The sequence below is a fragment of the Typopeltis vanoorti genome, chromosome 7 (assembly GCF_054136105.1).
Source record: "Typopeltis vanoorti isolate ZY-2024b chromosome 7, IOZ_Tvanoo_1.0, whole genome shotgun sequence".
In the NCBI taxonomy this organism is placed as follows: Eukaryota; Metazoa; Arthropoda; class Arachnida; order Uropygi; family Thelyphonidae; genus Typopeltis; species Typopeltis vanoorti.
The window spans coordinates 8,160,416-8,183,988 of record NC_143555.1 but is presented as its reverse complement, the minus strand read 5'-3'; the positions used below and the strand labels follow the sequence as shown (position 1 = coordinate 8,183,988).

At 36.0% G+C, this 23,573-nt stretch overlaps 1 protein-coding gene across 1 annotated transcript in view; it reads right to left on the bottom strand.

The window, feature by feature from the left end:
- LOC150104473 (homeobox protein cut-like) overlaps positions 1-23,573 on the bottom strand; it is a 436,834-nt gene that overhangs the window by 59,537 nt on the left and 353,724 nt on the right. The window contains exon 11 of the mRNA XM_090395558.1: positions 10,011-10,278. Coding sequence (XP_090251684.1) covers positions 10,011-10,278 — 268 coding nt within the window. The remainder of the gene's footprint in view (positions 1-10,010; positions 10,279-23,573) is intronic.

The following is a 23,573-nucleotide window of genomic DNA, read 5'->3' as shown; positions in this document are numbered from 1 at the left end:
CCAGTGTCAACCCTGTAACCACCTCTCAACAGTTTAAAAGACTCAATCATATCACCTCTCCTTCTATCCACCAAACTCCACAGCCCACATTCTCTCAGCTGATCCTCATAATTAACATTGTACAGTCCTGAAACCATCTTTCTTATCTGCCTTTGTACTCTTTCCACAGTTAATTTATCCCTTTCAAATCCTGGGGACCAAATCTGAGAACAATATTCTAAGTGTGGTCTGATCAGGGTCTTATACAACAAAATGATAACTCTTTTATCTCTGTAGGTCAGCATCCTTCTCATTATTGTAGCAGTCCTCTGTGTTACCTTCACCATCTTTGCAATATGTTCCCTGAATTTCAGGTTTCTATCAATCATCAACCCCAGATCTCTTGTCTCCCCTACTTCCCACCAGTATAGCTCCTCCAATAGGCGTCCCAAACCTCAAGACCTTACATTTTGATGCATTAAACCGACACCCCCAGTCATTTGCCCACCTGTCTAGCTTATTCAAATCCTCTTGGAGGGCTACCACATTTGCACTATTACTAATAACCCTTCCCAGTTTCACATCATCTGCAAATAACTGAATATCCTATTGCAATCCACTGAAAATGACATAAAGGTTAAACAATATAGGTCTGAGTACTGAGCCCTGTGGGACCCCACTTGTAACCCTCTGCCTCCTTGAAACTGCCCCACCATACACAACTCTCTGATACCTATCGGACAGCCAATCCTGAATCCAGTTGCCCAACCTGACATATAAACCCATGTGCTGCAAATTAAACTTCAGTTTATCATGTGGCACCCTGTCAAATTCCTTCGCTAAGTCCAAGGAAATGACAGTATATACTTTTCCCTCATTCACTGCTCTTGTAACTTTATTATAAATGGCTAGCATATTACTAAAACAAGAGCAGCTGCTCCGAAACCAATGTTGACTCCAGCATGAAATACTCCAACAAAGTGTTCATTGAACAATTCCACTATGTCCTCTGGATCAGTCACTCTATTCTCATTTATATCCCACAATGTCATTCTTCCACAATCATTTCTCCTCCTACTGGCCACATGGCTAAAAAATTCCCTAGAATTTTCTTTGGATCTTAGGCCCAATCTCTTCTCATATTCCTGTTTCGGCTTCCTTACCATACTAGTCACTCTCCTGGCCTGTGTCTTATATTCTTCATGCATCTGCTCTTCACCTGTCTCCTTATATCTCGTCCATAACTACTTCTTCACATGCAGTTCTTATTTAATATTGTTTGTCATCCACTTTATTCTGAATTGTGTCCTCTTCTTCACTTGTGGAATACAGTTTACTATTGCTGCTGGCAAATATTCCTTCACAATTTCCCAAGCACTAATGATATCCAGGACTTCCAATTACTCTCTCCATGATACTTTCCGAAGTTGATGTCTAAGACTATTATAATCACCTGCCTTATAATTCCACATACGTTCCCGTCTATTTGATACTCCTGCATGTCTAAACCACATGGTCACTCTCTCCAACTGGTGGAAGAGATGTCATTTCAGTTATTATCAACTCTTCTGATGCTATGACCAAACCCAAAACTCTTGAACCTCTTGTTCCCTCTATTACATGTTGCCTAAGACATTTGTCCCTTAAGAATTCTAGAAATTCCATTCCCTTATTGCTACATGCATCTTCCTCTCCCTAATTTATACTGCTGTAGTTAAAATCTCCCATAACAATCATTCTTCTTGCACTTGCCAAGCTCAACTGTCTAAACATCTCCTGGTCCCCACGCTCTGTGTTCCTTGTTTTATAGCAACACCCTACTACCTCACACCATATGCTTTCAAAATCATTATTGTCACTGCCTTCCAAAGCCTCTACTCTTAGAGGACATAAGTCATCACTTATCGTAAGCAGTAGTACTCCACCACCATGCTTTCCTTTCCTATCCTCTGAAAAATGCTGTACCCTGCTACTTGTATTCCTGTTATTATATGCTCTTCTGTCAACCACATCTTTGTGATCCTAAGACCAGGCTGATGCTATCAGCTCCACCAATTCCTCTCCTTTATTCTGGATAATCCTGGCATTAGTGTAAAGCATAAAAATGCCACTGTTTCTATATCCAACATTATCCCCTCTGGACTCCACTGGTCTCAGCATTACCTGATGTCGTCCTCCTTGTCCCAAGTACCCATTCCCACAAGAGGCCACCCCTGCTACCATCCACTCTGGGCATTCTAGTTTCCCTGCATTGACACACACTGATCGTTCATAACAGCAATCTCTCCAGATGCCTACGTCCTTCCTCATTCAAATGCAAGCAATCTCTCGCATAGAATTCCTTTCTGTTGTCAAATGCCCTCCAAGCATCCATATATTCCAATCCTCTCTTCTGACACATTCTAGCTATTATGTTATTCAGTATTTCTGCTCTTCTGCTCAGCTCGTCAAAATCATACCTAGGCAACACGCACACTATCTTTTCTCTCTCTGTCTTCTTTCGTACAACCTCAAGCAAGAATCTCATATCTCTCACTGTCCAATTTACATTATCTCTCAAGTCATTTGTTCCTACCATCACAATCATCTCATCCACCATTTCACCCCTCTTAATTGCCATAGCCACACTTTCTATCGTTCCTCCAGGCAAACACTCCTCACGCATCCTATCTTGCACACCACGGATCATTGAGTCCCCATACATTACACCTCTTACCACACTGTTCCTCAATTGCTCACATGCATTCCCTCACTCTCTCCCCTCTAACACTTTCTCTCTGCGTTCCCCTATTTATCTGCCTTCCCGACATCCCTGGTTCTAGTGCTCCCTTGCATTCTTCTCATTCCCTTTCTTGTACTGTTTTCATTCTCTCCTCTTCTGTCATTCTCATAACTCTCTCTCATTCCCTCTCTTCCACTTATCCTATTCTCTCCTCTTCTACTATTCCCATAACTCTCTCACTCCTACTCTGATTCGCCTTGCATTCATCTCTTCCATTCGCCTAATCTCATCTTTCACACTTCTCATCTCATTCCCTAGACATTCCACCTGCTCTTTCAGCTCATCTATCTCTCTCTCTCTCTCTCTCTCTCTCTGCAAGTCAGCCACTCTTATTTGCCATTCATCCTCCCCATTGAGACCATCTCCGAAAATTTCACAATCTTTCAACCTTCCCATACCCCCCTGCTCCCATTATTTTATTCACATTTCTTTCACTATTCTTGCCCTCTGTCATACCACTCATCTCTTTACGTGGAGAATCTCCCGCCTCTGACTCAACGAGGTCAGTTATAATCATCTCTAACTTACCAAGTTCCTCCCATTGCCTGCATTTTGCGCATATACATATTTCCCCCTTCTCTCATCCGCCACATATACAATCGCTGGGACGCATACATTTCACAAGTCCCGCATGCTACAAAATCTCATATTATATCACGCAAAATGGAAATCCATTTTTGCGTGATATAATCACCAAGTCCTCCCCCTTAAATGGGGGAGGACTTGGTGATACACCATTTGTAATTTTAACTGCCGCTGCCACCATTATTCAAAATAGTACCGAGGAACTATTACAACTAAATGCTATATAAGTATAAGGGAGTATAACTATATAAGTAAAAGTACAAACAAAATACAAACAAAACTTTTAAGTATACTATATATAAATAAAACTAAATAATAAAAACTTATGCTATCTTCGTCTTCTTCTCCCCCATCATGCATCCGATTCCATCCCAGTCTTCTCGATAACCAAAATACACAATATAGCGCCAACAACTCACTCCAAAAACATCTATCAAATACCTCGATCCAAGTCCAGAGTTTATATTCTAATCCTGTATTCCCAATTTATGCAACTGCCATTTGTGAGGTATCCTATCAAATGTCTTAGAATATTCCAGCATTATCATAGTATATCCATTCTCTTTATCAAACTCAGCCGTAACATTGTTATAAAATATGTGCACATTTCTAAAACATGACCTTCCTTTAGTTAAACCCATGCTGCTCCTTGCATAGTATAGCTTGCTTGTGTACTCATGTCTGTATGCAAGTTCTTACCAACTTCTCTAAAATCTTCACTACCACACCAGCGATACTGATACGTCAATAGTTAGACACATCAGTTTTTGCACCACCCTTGTACAATGGAACTATTATACATTCCTTCCATGCCTGTGGTATTATTCCTGAGCTGAGACTCAAGTTATACAAACATGTGAAAGGCCTAGCCAATTCAGCTGAACATTCTTTTAGCAAACAGGCTGATATGCTATCTGTCCCTATTGACAATTCCTATTGGTTATGCAACAGCTCTTCAACCTCATTTTCATGAACCTCTAACTCTTCATCCCATGTAGCACTGTACACAATGTTACATACCGGGTTGATATATCTTAGCAAAGTGAGAACTCATTAATTGAATAATCTCATTAGCTTCTGACACTCGAGTACCATCTGCATTCAATACAGTTATTCTTTCGCATTCATTCTTTCTTTTGCTTGCAGTATAACAATAAAATAATTTGGATTGCCTTTAGCTTGCTTGGCTAATTTCTTTTCATACTCCGATTTAGCATTCCACACAACACTAATTACTTTTCTGGCCTGAGCTTTATATATTCATAACTCCTCTTACTCTTATTCTCATGATATTCTTTCCACATCATCACCTTCTTATGGATCTCTTCCATTTCACTCCCAACCTATTTATTCTTAGAACACTAGGGATACATTTAGATACTGTCTCATTTAAGCACTTTTTCAAAGATTCTCGTGCATTGCTGACATTTTTCCAATTCAGTAACTGATACCATGGAACCAAAGATAGTATTCTCCGAAGTTGATAATAATTTCCAGCTTTGTATTTCAAATGTAACCTGTTCTAATTGGAGCATCAGTACAATTAGATACTTCCCAAGAAAGCACATAATGATCATTGTCACCAACTGGTGGTTAAATTAGCCATATTCTTAACAGAGATCCCTTCTGATGCTATGAGCAAATCCAGCACTAGCCTCAAGATCCTTTTTTCACATGCTGCTTGAGAAAGTTGTTTCACAACAATTCAATAAATTCCTCCTCTACCCAATCAATGTTTGGAAAATTAAAGTCACCCATAATAATCACTCATTTGGTACCCATAAGGCTAAATTGGTGATGTGTTTCTTCATCTCCTGCAATTGAGTATCCATTCCCATTGTCTGCAGCTTGTACCAACTTACCATGTGGTAATCTATCAAATGTTTTTGCGAAGTCCAAGTTAAACCAATTATATAACTGTATATAATTCTCTCTTATCTAACACATTTGTTACCTTATAATAAAAAAATACAAGTAAATTGCTAAACCAATACTTACTCTTTTCAAATCCATGATGACCATCATAAAGAATCATATGTCCATCAAACCAATCTCTCCAACACCTTGACTACAACTGCAGTTATATAGACTAGTCTATAATTGGAAACTTCTGTCCTAGAACCATGCTTGGTCAAAAACATAGGGCTAACTGTTATTTAAAAATACATAGTGATACATCATCCCTTCCCACAGCCTTACTTACACTAACCCAATCGGCACCTGATGCAATTGTTTCTTTCACTTCCATTTCTCCTAATATGTGCTTTCCTTCTACATAATGCACAGCATCATTCACCAGTAATATGTACACTGATGAAATTCTCATTCAATAATTGTGCAATATCAATTTGCAACAGTCACTTTGCTGCCATGACTATTCACCAGTGTCAACCTGCCATAATTCTTCTTCTTGTTTGGTCTATGAGATTCCCATTCATGAGCCGCCATCTATCCAGGAGCTGACTACTGTGATGTGACTCACCACATGTCACTATAGACATAATGTCATGTGCTGAGGACCCTATCTCTTCCACATATTGTTTAAGTATTAATGGCTGTAAATCTGTGTGTGTGTGTGTTCATGGTGCCGGTTTGCCTGTTCTGAGGGATAAAAAACCCTTCTATCCCCTCTAACCCCTCTATGAAATCAGCTAACTCACCTTTAGTCGAAAGAGACCAGATAAAAGTTCCTCTAATCATGCACAGGAATCGAATCCTTCCAACCAAAGAGCTCCATTTATACTGACTGAGTTATGGGAGGCTCTCTCATATTAGTTTACTAAATGTCAAAACAACAGCTCCGCTTAGCAAATACTTGCTGACCTTCACACATTAACCTAATCTGCTTAATGCTGTATACAATCTTGCAAAATACAGTCTATAGTTTGAAATATAATTTTAACAAACATGTCTTCTATTTTATTATATTATTAATCATTGTCAAAAATATGTATTTTTTTTAACAATTAATAAAACTATATGTATTTTATTAGGTATGCAGCATTTAATATGCACCTTCTGATGAGCATGAAAAGCTATTAAACCTAAATTTACTTAATGGAGTGGGTAGGGCTGTTATAAGTTATAGCTTAAGGCCACAACAACCTTAAATCCATCATTCCAATTTCAACTAGAATGATGGCTTGAAAGTTCCAAGGATTTAGATGACCCATTTGCAACACATAACATGTTGGGTAATAAAAGACCATCAGCAATTTTTCAATCATTAAATAACTATATATTGGTTATTTTATTTTACACAAAACTTGTTTAGCTACAGATGTTTCTAATTGTATTGATGTAAAGATTATACCTGTTATTGTTAGGTGTTTTGTTTCTGATAAAAAATAATGCATCAGTAAGCTTCCCATGCCTCCCTGGAAAACTGCTGATGTTCTTGTTCATCACATTTGAGAAGCTGCCAAAAACTCTATAAAAAGAAGTATTTCAGCAGACAGATAATAACACCATAAGCTTTTCTCTCCTAAAAATGAAAGATACAAAGGGTGGTATGAAATGAATTCCTTCTATTTTTTTCCCCTTCAGAAAATATAATTTATTTAATAATGGCATGGATTAATCTTCCATCTTTTTTCTGTCATTTTTTCAACAGTGTCTATCATTCTCTATACACTTTTGCCATTCCTGTATGCCGACCTCATAAGTCTTTGCTCTGGTGTGCCAGGCATAGATGCAATGCCTCTCACCAGAACCAGCTCTTAAGAAGTTTATTGTATGATGTGTTCAAATCTTATTTCTTGAGCTAGGATAAATGCTAATGTATGTATGTTGTAAGAATTTGTCACCTTTCCTCTGTTTTTTCAAAGAAATAAAAATGTTTTCTGAAGTTATTCATTGAATAGAAGATAGAAAAGATGACAAGTTCTGAAGAAAAAGAAAAAATTATCCTCTCACCACGAAGATTGCAATGCAGCAGAATGAAATGTTTTACATTGGGATGCAAAAACAAATGAAAATATTTCATGAAGAACATTTGATTACTAAAAAATTATTCAAGAACTGCATCTCTGATTTTTATGCTATTGCAATTCAGTATTCCTCCATTTCTTTAGTGTATCTGCAAATATGGAATAGGTTTCTGAGTAAAATTAGTGGAATAATGCTAATTATAAGACTGGAGACCACTGGAAACAAATCCTTGGCACATTTTAAGATAGAGCAAGTCACCTAATGTTAAATGAAGTTGCTTGTAAGTTTTTGTCTTACTTTACCAGAATCTAATACTTCAGTAGAACATATTATGTGATACCTTCATCAAGTCCAAGGTCTCACTGTGAGAGCAAACTCAACCACCTATGCATACTACATAAGCCACCATTCACTATTGCATGCTATTGTCTCTTACTCACCAGCATTTTTGTCTGGTAATTGAATGTATTTTTTTTTGCTCTGATGAGAGAAACCAATTTCAATTGGACATATTTAAATTAATCAGGATTATTAAAACTCATTAGTAGGGTGTACTGTGTTCAGTTTTTTGACATCACATACAAAGACAAAGTTTTTAGAGAAAACTCACTTACTTTATTTTACTTTATAGTAAATTTAAATATGGTGCTACAGTAGGAGCAGTAAAAGAAAGAGAGAGAGAGAATATCTTTTAAAGTGAATGAGCCACCAGCCAACCCATAATGAGTTCATTAGAGGGAAAAGAACACTCAGTTAGCAGACAAAAATACTGGTGATAGTAGACAGTGTAGTGTGTGACAGTGGATTAATAAAAAATCTCCTCTGCATTAATCTGGTAATAACCCCTCACCAACTTATATGACTCATTCATATCCTATCTCCTTCTATTCACAGGGCAAGTTGCATTCTCTCAATGTCTCCGTATCTGACCTTCCATAGATCTGACACTGACTTGTGAACCTCCTCTGAACCCTCTTCGACACATCCTCATCCCCTTGTTGCCATAATCCATTATGATTGTTTTTACAATTTCAGCAGTGTGACCTCTAAACTTTATCTCTGTTCACCATTGCTCCCAGATCTTTCATCTCTTCTGTCTCCTTCAAGATTTCTTCATTAATTGTAAACTCTGTAGCCTTGTCCACCAAATTTCAGGACAATTTTTTTGTAACATTAAAGTGATAGCTCCACTTACTTGCCCGGTTACATAGCCTATTCAGATCCTCCTGCAAGTTCGCTACATTTGCTCTACTCCTCACAGTTTTTTCTCAACTTTGCATCATCAATAAAAAAATAACTGCATACCCACAGTTAAGCCAGTCCTGGTATGATTAAAATACAAATTAAACAGTAATGATCCCAAATCCTGTGGCACTTCACTAGTGACTTTCCTCTTTTGGGATACCACTCATCCATAAACAATGTGCAGATATCTGACAGCAATCAGCTATCCGGCTCGCTAGTCTGTTATCTAATCCCATCTATTTCAACTAGCTTGTCACATGGTAGTCTATCAAAGGCCTTTGAAAAACCTAAGTACACCATCATATATGCATCTCTCATATCCAGTGAATTTGTCACCTTGTTGTAATATGTAAGCATATTACTAATTATCCACTTCACAAAGGGAGGGCCCCTTTGTGAAGTGAATAATTAATTCAAAAAAAAAAAAAAAAAAAGAGATCCAAGAGGGTTTTTGTGCCACTGCTGTATCTTAGGAATATTGGAAGTGGTTTAAATGGAAATATGCAGTTGTCTGTCGTTATCTAATCCCATCTATTTCAACTAGCTTGTCACATGGTAGTCTATCAAAGGCCTTTGAAAAACCTAAGTACATCATCATATATGCATCTCTCATATCCAGTGAATTTGTCACCTTGTTGTAATATGTAAGCATATTACTAATTATCCACTTCACAAAGGGAGGGCCCCTTTGTGAAGTGAATAATTAATTCAAAAAAAAAAAAAAAAAAAAAAGAGATCCAAGAGGGTTTTTGTGCCACTGCTGTATCTTAGGAATATTGGAAGTGGTTTAAATGGAAATATGCAGTTGTCTGTCGTTCTTGATGTGCAATAAGAAGCATTCATCCAACTTTGGCATAGAACTACATGATGAGAAAGAAGATTTACAATTATTTCAAATTTTCTTATTTACTTTTACTCTTCATGCTTGAAGTTTTGTTCACAGTTAAGGGGAGAGAGAGAGATTATAACTAGTCAGAAGTAAAGATTTTTTTTTTGTGTGTGCATGTGTCTGAATTATACTATATTTTAATACTACATAAGTAGATTATAAATGTGATCTCTCTCTCCATAATATTTTTTTGAAACAACTCGGTTGCATCAAAATATCTTTTTTGATCTTTTTGGCTGCTGGCTTGGTTGGCTGAGTGGATAGCGTATCCACTCTCCAGCCAAAAGGCTGCAGGTTCGAATCCTGCCATGGGCATGGATGTTTGTGATTATCTGTGGAAATACCAGTGGTGGTCGGTGGTAGATGGCATTGGTGTAGTTGCAGTCAGTTGGTGATTGAATGGCAGAGATGGAGTTGTAGAGCAGGTGCCCTCCCTCGATGAGTCCTTGGACATCTGGAGGTGTCAAATAATGATAATAATATCTCCCAGAAATTTTATTTTATTTTTATTTATTTATTATTTTTTTTTTTTTGCCATTTGCAGTATTCCCCACCATTTAAAGACATTATGTAAATAATTTTACATTACTATAGTCCTACCTGGTGGATTAATAGTGCCCCCATATCCTCCCATTCTCATTAGCTTTTCTGGAGCAATTTTGTATTGAGATGCAACTAACTTATGTACAGCATTTTCATCTTCTAAAAATATCTTCATACGAATAAATGGTTCCCGACCTTTCTGGGTGAGCATGTGCCAAGGTTTAGGTCTCGCTAATAGATCTGAGACAGAACCCTGTGATAATCCAAGTATGCTTTCTCCAAAGAGTCTTTGGCTGATGGAATACTGGCTTAGGTGCTCCTTTACCTGAAAATTTATTTATTTTATTTAAATATACTGTGTAGTCTATTTTCAATGGGTCATGAATTTTTCTAACAAAAATATGTATGAATACATTACTAACAATATTTATTAAGATAAAATTAGAGAAAGCGTTTTTTTTTATAAAAAAATTGAAGCTACATAGAAATAACTTTTCAAAGCTGGCCAGTTGAAATAAAACCTCGGAAGTACGTTTTAGTTTTACAATTACCTGTACATATAAAGACTGACAAAGAGCACCCAAATATATCAGTAGATACGTTGCCATAAATAATATTGTCATAATCAAAATTTACAGCATCATAAAATAAATTCTATTTGAAAGATGACTAATTTAATTAATATCACATACCAGTCTTATATAGAATGTCCCAGAATCAATTGATGATTTTTTAACACAATTGCTACCTCATTATAAAATTTTGAAAAAAAAAAAAAAAAAAAACAACTAATTCATATGTTTATTAAAATTATTTCTTATCATGTTTATATTATGTGTCTTGAAAGAAAGCTCTAGGGAATTAAGGCAACTTTGGCACACCTGTTTTACATGAGTCTTGCAACAGGTTGAGCCTTAGAGTTTTTTTTAAGTCTTTCATCTTAATTTCTTCAGCTTTTTTGTTTATTTGTTTTTTAATTTAGCATTGTCAGGGACTTATTGCTTAAACCTTTTCTACAAGAGATCCCCAGAAGTAAAAACCATAACAATATTTATAAGTTCTTGGGCCAGCATCACTGATTCAGCAGAGGAAACCCAACTTTCTGGGCAAACATTTTCTCTTACATAAACCTTTTCTATAAGAAATCCCCCAAAAAAAGGAAAGGGGAAAAAATCAGGTTTACTTAAGTTTTGCTTTTTTTTGAAACCAGACATTTCTCTCTTAATGTTTTAGCTATTGAATTTCTCCTTCCAAAAAACATTTTCAGCATTTTAGCACAGTGGATGAAATTAGTAGTTACTGTTACATCAATGTTATATTTAAGGAAATATTATTTATAGGACTCCATTATGGTCTCCAGTGCAAGCAGTTCTTCTGTTTGCACAACAATATATATGGCATCTCATTTTGAATTCTGTCAATATCATTGTACTCACTACCCAACTCTGGCTACATGTTCTCCCACAAAACCTTACATGGAAAGAATCTACTTCTCACTCCCTTGCTTCCAACACCTTGCATAATAGCTCTATTTTATCTGTCTAATAAGTTCATCTCACCAGCTTATCTCTCTGAATCATATCTCATTTCTTCTTCTGATCTGTAACCCTACCTGTTTTGATGAAGCAGAGGCCAAAGCAATGTATACACCCCCATCAGGATCCTCCTTTCCAGAAGTGCATATGTCACTGCACAGCAAACATGGATGGTGCTAGAAAATGGGACCCAGTTGGAGTTATGGATGTTGAACTCATTATTCGGGTGGCCAGATTGCAGGTGGTCGAGTTTCATGAAAAAGAACATGAAGAGGTCTGAGTAATTATTGCAGTTTGGAGAATGGTAAATGCAGTAGATGAATATTACTAGATGGGCAAGGAAAGCTTGAGCCAGAGGAGGTTGAAAGCAGGGGATTTTAAATTAGCCTCTGTCTGGCATTCAATGTCTGATCTCACAAATGTACAGGTTTTATTATTTGGACATAAAAGGTGGATAGTAGTGGATATAGATGCTATTTGGGTTTCTGTCAAGAGTAGGTGGTCTGGTCTGGATGACTGTAATTGATGATGAATATCATTTATGTTAGCGTTAATGTGGCAGATGTGAAAGTGATTTTTTTAAAGTGGAGATTCTGGCATAATTTGTATGAAGTGATTGGGTTCACTGTGTATTTTTTATTGAAATTTGTTTATGAGAGAAATTCCTTTTTGTTGCAGTGTCACTGTCATTGTACGTTTCATCATTAGTTTGTTCATGGTTAGATGGAAAGATGGAGTGAGAACATGCAGTGATGGAAGAGAGAGACCCCTGGACATGGTATCAATACAGCAAGCAACCAGTCTCTTTGTCATAATATGGCCTCGACAATGCTTGCTGCATACCACTACATGGACTCTCTCTCCAGGCAAGACCTGACAGAGTATGTGGCAGTGGATTATGCACCAGTTTATCAGGAAGTCTCCTGACACATCATTGACAAGTTCAGCCTATGCACTGACAGTTGCCATGCAGCACCACTGTTTTAACTCAGGTTCTCTAAGTATGTATGGATGGCTTTGAAAGGTATCACTCTCACTGCACAAAGAAGTGGGGGGGGGAACAGAAATTGGAATCCCTGCTCTGGAAACCAAACATGGCATAATGTTACTTTGGGCCTCCAGTAAGCCAATTCATGATCTACTCAATGCTGGATATGATCTCCCACTAATTTCTACAAAATCTTAACTACAGAAGAAATACAAACCTGGCCTATAGTTTGATACTTCCATTCTACCAACACCACCCTTATGAATGAGAGACTAACTTACCCTCCTTCCACTCCTTGGGCAGCTTTCCCATAGTGAAACTCTCTTTGAAAAGCCAAGTCAATAGAGCTGTCAGTTCCATAGCACATTCTCTAGAAAAGACATGGCGAAATCCTATTCAGCCTCATTACCTTATTAACATCCAGAGAATTTAGTATTTGTAACAAATTTTCCTCTTGTACTTCCAAACTGAAAACCTTCCCCATCTCTATAATAATAATACCCTCTTTTCCAGTATAAAATATCCCACTATGTCTTCTACATCAGTCACTCTACTCATTTTCATCTAACAATGTCATTCTTCCATAATCATTTTTCCTCCTACTAGCCACATAAAGAAAGAATTCCTTCAGATTTTCCTTGCTTATTAGGGCAAATTTCTTCTCATATTCAAGTTTTACTTTCTTTACGGTGCTGGTCACTTTCCTAGCCTGAGTCTATGGAACTGCTCTCCATTCCTCTCCTTTTCCTCTGTGGTTCCTGTTTGATATCATTAGTTTTCTAACTTCACACCAAAAATTGTTCTCTTTTTCATTAGACATATACACTTGCCAATGCTGCTAATAAATATCTCTTCACTAGTTCCCACCCATAACACTGGTGATGATCACTTGGTTTGTACTTGCCAAACTCAATGCCTAAACATTTCTTCCTCCTCAAACTCTGTATTCCCTGGCCTATAGTAACATCCCACTAAATATCCTATTCACTCCACCTCACACCATGTACTCTCAAAACTATTACTGCCATTTCCTTCCAAATCCTCCACTCTGAGAGAAAAGTCACCACCTATCATAAGCAATACTCCGCGACCATGTTTGCCCTTCCTTCTTCTTCTTCCTAGTGTTATGTCCAATTTCACTGCAGGGTCCACTGCATTGATATGATGATGTGACTTTGGAAGACCCCAACCAGTTTGTCATAGAGCCTGACGTTGCAGGGAGAAAACTGTATGAAGGTACAAGACAATCACAAACATCCATACCCTAGGCAGAACTCAAACCCACAGCCTTTTGGCTAGAGAGTGGATACACTAACCACTCGGTCAACTAGGCTGGCATGTTTGCCCTTCCTATCCTGCTAAAATACACTATACCTTTCTATTTCTGTCAGTATATCATCTTCATTCAACCATATTTCACTGATCCCAAATAATATTTGGATCATCTGAGGCTATCAGTACCACTAATTCATCTCCTTTGTTCCTGATACTCCTGGAATTCACACAGAGAAACATCAATTAATTGTCAGTATTTCTATACTCATTAATATTCCCTCCTGACTTCATTTGACTTTGCATAATACCATGTGTCCTCCTCCATCTCCCTGGTCTCTATCCCCACAAGAGGCCACCCCTGCTTCCATTCACCCTGACAACTCTAGCCCTGCACTAATACTCTCACTTGCCTATCTTTCCAGATGCCTATATCCTTCTATGTAGCTTTCTTCTATGTTCACTCCAAGCATCCACATAAAACGAGCCTCTCTTTCGACACATTCTCACTATCATGTCATTTGTTATTGATGTTATTGCTTATTCTCTTCTCTGCATCATATCTAGATAACACACAGCTTTCCTCTCATGCACTTCTGCAATAAGACCTCAAATCTCTTGCTACTCAATTGACAATGCCTCTCAGGTCATTTGTATCCACCATCACAATCATCTCATCCACTCCATCACCTCATTTAATTACTATAGTTAGACTCTCTACTGTTGCTCCAGGCAAGCCCTACTCTAGCATTCTGTTTTGCACCTCACAAATCATTGAATCTCCATACATCACTCCTCTCACTACTCCATTTATTTCTAGCTGATCTGCATCCCTTGTTCTCCTTACATTCCCACTTACCTGCCTTCCTATCATCTCTCCATCCTCAGTTCCTACTCTCTTTCACACTCCTTGTTTGCCTCAAGTTCCACTTCTCTTAGTATTTCTCTCTCTCTCTCTCCAAGCAACCTACTTTTGCTTGATATTTGGATACCAAATTGTTACCATCCTCATATCTGCTGCATACATTTCCACATGATGCTCATCTTCAGTCTTGATCACACTACTCATCTCTCTCTATCTCTCTGCTAGCAGAAAATTAAAGTTAAAATTGTTATAATTAATAAAAGTTTAAATTATATTTGACAAGTTAATTATGCTCTCGGGAGGACCCTGTAACCCCTAGGAAGCGTGTCCCCTGGGTGGCAGATAGGGAGCCCACCATGTGTGTGTGTGTGTATACATCTATGTGTGTGTGTGATATGTATATATCGTGGGGTGGTCCGAATATACTGAATAAGGACTCGTGGACCAACAGGGCCTTAAGGGGCAATCATCTTGATTGTAAGGGAAGTGGCACTCCTATAGACCCCCTAGCTGGATCTATCCTCTTCTTCTTCTACTTTGAGGAAGATCCACTCACTTTAATCTTTCCTGTAAGACCTAATCAGCCAACTCTTCTTATTTTATGACCCTTATGTTATAGAGTACTCGAGGGCCATGGGGTCTTTCCATTTCTGGCCTTACAACTATGTCCCCTCTATAAACCTTTACTATATTTCTACTCTATTATCCTATAATCTACTCTTTCCCCTTCAATATACCCTATTCCTCCTATGGGTTTAAATTTAGAAGAAGGCTAGTTCAGAAGCCTTAAGGTAGCAACCCTACCACTGAACTATTCCATTGTCAGGCCAGTCACCTGACATGGAGAACATAATTCTACTTTTAAACTGACAGATAAAGGTAATCGGAATGAATCTATGGAAAACGATAAAATATAATACATATAGCAAGCTGGAATGTAAGAGGAATAGAATATAAAGAAATAGAATTAGACCAAATATTAAATGAAAGAAATTTTAAAATAGCAGTAATCACTGAAACAAAAAAAGAAATTAAAAGGAACCATGCAAACTAAAAATTTTAATGTGATATACAGTGGAGTTGACAGAGAGACCAAAGAGCACAAGCAGGAGTCATGATTTGGATTCATAACTCCTCCCTTTCAAAACAGTTAAAAACATTATAAATTATGGAATGAAAGAATAATAGAAGCTAGAATAAAAATAGATAGTGGTTATTTAACAATAATTGGCTTATATGCCCCAGAAGGAGGAAGAGAACAGGATAAAATTGAATTTTATAATCAGCTACAAAATATATATAATAAAATAAATAAAAATGATTATGTAATTTTAGCAGGAGACTTAAATGCAAGAATTGGAAACACGAAAATTAATAATAATATAGGAATATATGGAGAACATACTCTAAACAGGAATGGTCAAAAATTCATTGACTTTGTAGTTTATAATAACCTAAAAATAATGAATTCTTTCTATAGACATAAAGACATAAATAAATATACTTGGGAAGCAAGAGGATGGAAATCAATATTAGATTATTTTATCTTAAATGAAAAGACATCAAAGTTTTCATTAGATGTTAGAGTTCACAGAGGATATGAAATAAGCAGTGACCACTTCCTTGTTAAAATAAAATTAAGATTGCCACGTAAATGGCTACATGTAACAAGAACAGAAAGAAAATTTAAAACATTTGTTTATAAAACTAGACCGACACAAATATACAATGGCTATATGAACAAAGAATTATTAAACAGTAAAAGATTAAAAGATGAAATAGAATATAATAGAATAAGAGCCATAGCTAAAAGAGAAGTCAGACAAAGACAGAAGAGAATCATGGAACAAATTCGTTTCTAATTTAGAACATGATTTATATAAAATAAGACCCAATGTATATAAGATTTTGAAACAACTAAATGCAGATACTAAAGAAAACAAAATTAAACACCGAATTCAAATTAGAAGAAATTCGAAATTTCTACACAGAATTGTGGACAGATAAATATTTTAAAACAGACAACTGGCAAACACTTAATGAAAAGGAAATAACTAAAGAAGAATTAGAAATCAGCCTGAAAGAAACAAGAAATGGAAAATCACCTGGAGAAGATAAGCTAGGTTCAGAACTGTTTAAATATGAAGGATCAAGATTCAAAGAAAGACTCCTATTATTTTTAAATGAAATTTATAACTGGTAATCCCCCAATAGAATGGAAAAAAGCAATTGTGATTCCTATCTTTAAAAAAGGTAATAGAGAATGACGCTAAAAACTATAGAGGTATAAGCATATTAAATTCCTGTTACAAAATATATAGCAGAATTTTAAATAGCAAACTAATGAAATATTCCAAAAACTTTATTTTAGAAATACAGAATGGGTTTAGAAAAGGACGATCATGTATAGACCCAGCCTTTTGTCTAAAATTAATAATAGAGAAAAGAAGAGAATACAATATAGAAACACATATTGCATTTATTGACTTTGAAAAAGCATTTGACAAAGTTAAAAGAAACATTATTTAACATATTAAAAGAAAGACAAATACCAAATAATATCCTAAAAGCTATCACAAGTATATATGAAAATAATCAAATACAAATAAGATTAAATCACGAGCTATCATATACAAGAGAGATAAACCAAGGGGTCCGACAGGGATGTCCCCTCTCAGCAACTCTTTTTAATATCTACTTAAATGAAATAATAATAAAATGGAATAAAAATTTACATCAAGGAATTAAACTTTCTCCTACAGTGAACTTAAACACTCTCCTTTTTGCCGACGACCAAATAATAATTACAAATTCTGAAGATAACTTACAGAAAGCTATTTTAGATCTAAATGAGATATCCAAAGATTATGGTATGATAATATCAACAGAAAAATCAAAAACTATAGCCTTTAAAAGGACAAGATCCAGCAAGAACTAAAATAGTAATAGATAACAAGATCTTAGAACAGGTGAATTCATTTAACTACCTAGGATGTATGATCATATATGAAAAAGATATAAATGTAAAAATTGCAAAATATTTAAAATAACTGGTGTAATTAACTCTATATTTAAACCAAACCTAGTTCAAAAACAAACCAGGCTAAAGGTATACAATACATTAGCCCTACCAGTCTTATTGTATGGAAGTGAAATATGGACAAGAAAACAAAAAGACAAACAAAGATTAATAACAGCAGAAATGAAGTTTATGAGAAAAACTGCAAAGTATACTCTATTTGATGACAAAAGAAACGAAGAATAATGAAAGAAACTGACCTTGCATCAGTGGCCCGAGTATCTCATGATGCAAAAAAATTATGGAAAGGGTACTGAACAGTTTCTACCTCTATTGAGGTCTCATCAGTAGGAGCTATACCAGGAAGATGCCATTTCTCAGTGCAGAAGTAGGAAAAAGGTGTATTGGCTTATTAGTCATCGACTAATTGGCTAAGTCAGGACTTTATATTCCAATTCCTTATTCTCCAGTTTATGCAACAGCCTTTTATGTGGTATTCTATCGCATACCTTAGCAAAGTCCAACAGTATATCACTGTAGCTATAACAATGTTATAAAATATGAGCAAACTGCTAAAACATCACCTTTCTTTAGTAAACCCAATGCGTTCCTTGCAGAGTATAGCTTGTCTGTCAACCAATTTCTGTATGTGAGTTCTTATCAATTTCTCTAAAATCTTCACCAAAGAAAAGCTGAGCACTCATTTACTTGAAGAATCTTATCAGCTTCTGACACGAGAATTCAGTAAAGTTATTCTTCTTCGTTCATTCTTTCTTTTACTTGGGACATAACAATAAAATTCTTTTGGATTGTTTTTTATCATTGGATGTCTGTATATTAGCTTGCACAGCCAATTTCTTTTCATATTCTGATTAAGCTTGCTGCACAATAATTGTAACATTTCTGGCTTGTGCTGTGTATATTTCATAACTCCTGTCACTCTTATTCTCCCAATATTCATTCCGCATCTTCTTATGGATCTCTTGCTTACTATGGATGCACATCCATTTCACTCCCACCCAATTTGTTCTTCAAAATCTAGGGATACAGTCAGATACCATCTCATTTATGTACTTTTTCAAAGATTCCCATGTACTTCCAATATTTTTCCCATTGAGTAACTGACACCATTAGACCAAAGATAGTATTCTCCTGAGTTGATCATAATCTCTTGCTTTGTAGTTCAACATGCAAACTGTGCTAATTGGAACATCTATATAGAGTTAGCTACTTCCAGGAAATTTCAGCATGATCACTGTCACCAACTGGTGGTATAATAATCACATTAACTGAGGCCTCTTCTGATGCTATGATCAAATCTAACACGCTCTGACCTCAAGTTGTTACATGAAATTTATCTTCTATTCAATCAATGTTTGGATAATTCAAGTCACCCATAATGATTACTCATTCAGTATTCATTAGGGTAATTTGGTAATGCATGTCCCCAGCAGTAGAACCACCAGGGATGATAGAAAGGAGGTGACAGAAGCAGACAAAATAGTTGGGTTACTGTGTGTCTGCTTTGCAAGGATATATCATCTGGGCAAGAGATACTGCAGTGATGCAAATCAATGTGAGAATTAAGGTGGATGAGCTGGAAGTACCTTGGACATTGCAGAACCTTGACACAAATACAGCATTGGAAATAGATGGAATATCATGAGAATGTGTGAGGGAATTGGCAGTGCTTCTGAGCAAGCTGTTTATGTCAGAGCTTTGATAAGATCTCAAGGGAGTCAAAAGAGGATGAAATAGTCCTGTTGCATAAAGGAGGCTCTAGGACAAAGGTAGTAAATTATATATTGATCAGTATATCCAGAGTGGTAGTTAAGGTACTGGAGAAAGTTAGTCAAAGTCAGAATTCAGGCATGGGTGCATAGGAATGTGGTACTCTATGGGAGCAGCATGGTTTTCAGAATGTTATGCCTTCCCTTGGTAATTTTCAAACTTTTTATAATAAAGTGACATTTAAGTTGAAAACAGAAATGGCTACACAATGATACCAATGGATTTTGCAAAGGTATCTGACAGGATATAACAAAAAACTCATAAATCAGAGCAAATTGGATGGATACAAAGCTGGTGCCATGAATAAGAGGATAGGAAACAGACATGGAGAAGTTGATTCTGAGAGAAGGTTGGTGATTAGTAGTGTTGTGTAAGGCTCTATTCTTGAGCCATTATTTCATCTGTACATTAATGATATTAAACAAAGCCTGTCTGCTGCTAATAATGATGATGCAGAACTGGACAGAGCAATAATTTAATAAAGGCGATGTAGGGATCTTGTAATTGAAATAATTAACATATGCTAAAGATTGTGGAGACTCTGAGTCCAACATATAATGTTTCACTTGCGTGTTCTAGTTGATTTGTTTGGTAAGATGAAAGACACGAGTTTCGGGAAATATGAAACCTGTCACCTCAGTATGAGGCATGGGCAAAGGATAACAGTTGCTGGTTTAATTAAGGTTATACATTTTCTGATGAAAAAAATTACAAGCTGTATACTGCACTGAAGGAACTAGGTTGAAGCAAACTGATGAGGCTAGGAATATGGGAGAGGATGATGAACAAAGATTTCAGAGAGCAAAAGTATTGTAAAAAGTATCCAGATTATCTCATAGGGTTACCTGAACGTTGAAGAACCCTCTGACGAGCTGAAATAAGGAGGTTATTATCCCTCTTTATAAGACTTTTGATATGGTCACACTTGGATGAGATACTAACACAGTATCTCATGTTACCTTATATGAGTTATTTGTGTTGATCTAAAAGCTGTTACTTTTATTATAAGTATACTGTGCTGTACATTATGGCACCAATGTGAAGAACAATGGCAGATGATTTCAATATGCATGATTTTGTTTACTATGGCATGTGTGAAATGTATTTGCTTCGTAAGGTGAAATCTTTCATCCTACAAAGAGAAAACAAAACTGGACTGTGTGCCAGAAGTGTGAAGAAGAATGAGGAATGAAAAATGACGACATGCTAGTGTGAACATTGGCAAGATTGTTTTTGCAAATAAAGGTGCATGTGGTACAAAAAAATAGCAAGAACGAAATGGTGGAAAATGAAGAGAATGACTATGATAACAAGAGAGACAGCATGCTTATGTGACGTTCTTCCATCCATCTGTTCATTGGACATCAACGGATACCATATGGTCACTCAGATGCTCGGTGATGTGCCACACTAGTCCTCGGCATGTTGTCCTGCCGTATGTTTTTCTGGAGGCTTAAACTCTCTGAAGATCAGTCATTCCAGACATACAATCCATCCATCTCATTGACGGTCTACCCCTTCTTTTTTTCTAGGAAACTTACCTTCTATTACTATTCTGAGAAGTCCTCGCATCCTTTCAATATGTCCAAAGTATTTCAACTTTCTTCTGTCATTATCCTTAAGGAGCCTTAAAGTTCTACTGATCCTTTCTAGCACCCATCTATTTGTCTGCCTTTTAGTACACAATATCCTCAATAGCCTTCTGTGACACCACATCTCAAAAGAAGCTATCCTTTTCCTATCAGACTTCTTTAGGTTCCAAGTCTCACATCCCTAAGTCGCAAATGAAAAAACAGCAGCATCCAGAATCCTCAATTTTATTCCTATGGAGACAGATCCATCCTTCCAGATTTTAGACAAGTCTCTGACTGTCTAAAATTAGGAATTTTAGGAATTTAGCTATTCCTAATCTTCTTCTGACCAGCAATTCTTCATTAATAATGGATTCCAGGTACTAGAACTTTCTGACTCCCTCAATTCTTTCACCATTAAGGTGCACTTGTTTCTCAGGAGCTTCCCTGTCTATATCCTTTGAGAACTATAATCTTTGTCTTGCTAGGATTGAGCTGAAGTCCTCTGTTCTTAACTGATTTCATTAACTTTATCAAGAATTTGCTCCAGTTCTTCCTTGTCAGAGGAGTACTGTATCATCAGCATACCTCAGTGTTCTTCACAAGACAAAATGTGAGATGGAATGGTTGGAAAAATGCAAGTGGTATGGCAGATAAGCAAAAACAATGAGGAGATATGAGAGGAAGAAGAGTGTTAAAGAGAGAGGATAAGGACTGGATTTTATATTGTGATTCAATGATAAAAGAAGTGCTTGAGGAGAACATGATGAAATTATGTTTTCCTTAGGATGATGTAAGTGAAGCTGTAAGGAAAGTGAAGAAGGAAAGAGATGATAATTTTGGTGGAATAATGATCTAGCTTGTGAAAAGTGTAGTATGCAGGAAGATATGATGAAAGAGTTCTTAATGCAACTGAATTAGAAGAGTGAGAATATAAAAATTGTGAGTCTGCTGTCTCGATATAAGTGAAATCTATGATTGTAGTATTACATCATCATCATCATGCGTATCAAGGATTTAGGCCCAGCATGGCCTGTTCCGGCCTTAGAAGTCATCGTTGAATCGTTTAAGAGGACGTCCTGGTTTTCTTTTTCCTAATGGCTTGTGCTTTAAGGCTTGTTTTGGTAATCTTTCTATTTTCATTCTTTGAATGTGTTCCATCCATTTATGTTTATATTTTTTAATTTTTTCTATTACTGGTTCTTGGTTTAATTCTTTCATAATATCTTTGTTTCTTTTGTGATCAAATAGGGTATACTTTGCAGTTTTTCTCATAAACTTCATTTCTGCTGTTGTTAATCTTTGTTTGTCTTTTTGTTTTATTGTCCAGATTTTGCTTCCGTACATTAAGACCGGTAGGGCTAATGTATTGTATACTTTTAGCCTGGTTTGTTTTTGAACTAGGCTTGGTTTAAATATAGAGTTAATTACACCAGTTATTTTAAATATTTTGCAATTTTTACATTTATATCTTTTTCATTTTCATATGTGATCATACATCCTAGGTAGTTGAATGAATTCACCTGTTCTAAGATCTTGTTATCTATTACTATTTTAGTTCTTGCTGGATCTTGTCCTTTAAAGGCCATGGTTTTTGATTTTTCTGTTGATATTATCATACCATAATCTTTGGATATCTCATTTAGATTTAAATTAGCTTTCTGTAAGTTATCTTCAGAATTTGTAATTATTATTTGGTCGTCGGCAAAGAGTAGAGTGTTTAAGTTAACTGTAGGAGAAAGTTTAATTCCTTGATGTAAATTTTTACTCCATTTTATTATTATTTCATTTAAGTAGATATTAAAAAGAGTTGCTGAGAGGGGACATCCTTGTCGGACCCCTTGATTTATCTCTCTTGTATATGATAGCTCATGATTTAATCTTATTTGTATTTGATTATTTTCATATATACTTGTGATAGCTTTTAGGATATTATTTGGTATTTGTCTTTCTTTTAATATGTTAAATAATGTTTCTTTTAACTTTGTCAAATGCTTTTTCAAAGTCAATAAATGCAATATGTGTTTCTAAATTATATTCTCTTCTTTTCTCTATTATTAATTTTAGGCAAAAGGCTGGGTCTATACATGATCATCCTTTTCTAAATCCATTCTGTACTTCTAGAATAAAGTTTTTGGAATATTTCATTAGTTTGTTATTTAAGATTCTGCTATATATTTTGTAACAGGAATTTAGTATACTGATACCTCTATAGTTTTTAGGGTCATCTCTATTACCTTTCTTAAAGATAGGAATCACAATTGCTTTTTTCCATCGTAGAATTGTAGTATTACTACTAACAGTATTTCATGTTGGCAATGAGTTTGAAGCCATCTGGTGTGAGATGGAATCTAACAAGATCAACTACATAGTGAGATGTTGTTACAAACCTGGTGGATTGGTTGCTAGTAATGAAGAAATGCATCACCAAATAGATAAGATGAGCACGAAAAGAGTAATCATAATGGGAGACTTTAATTATCCAGTCTCCCGTTATGATTACTCTTTTCGTAATTGGATAGCAATAGAATCTCATGGAAAGAATTAAAATGAATTTATTGAGCTGTTGCAGGACAATT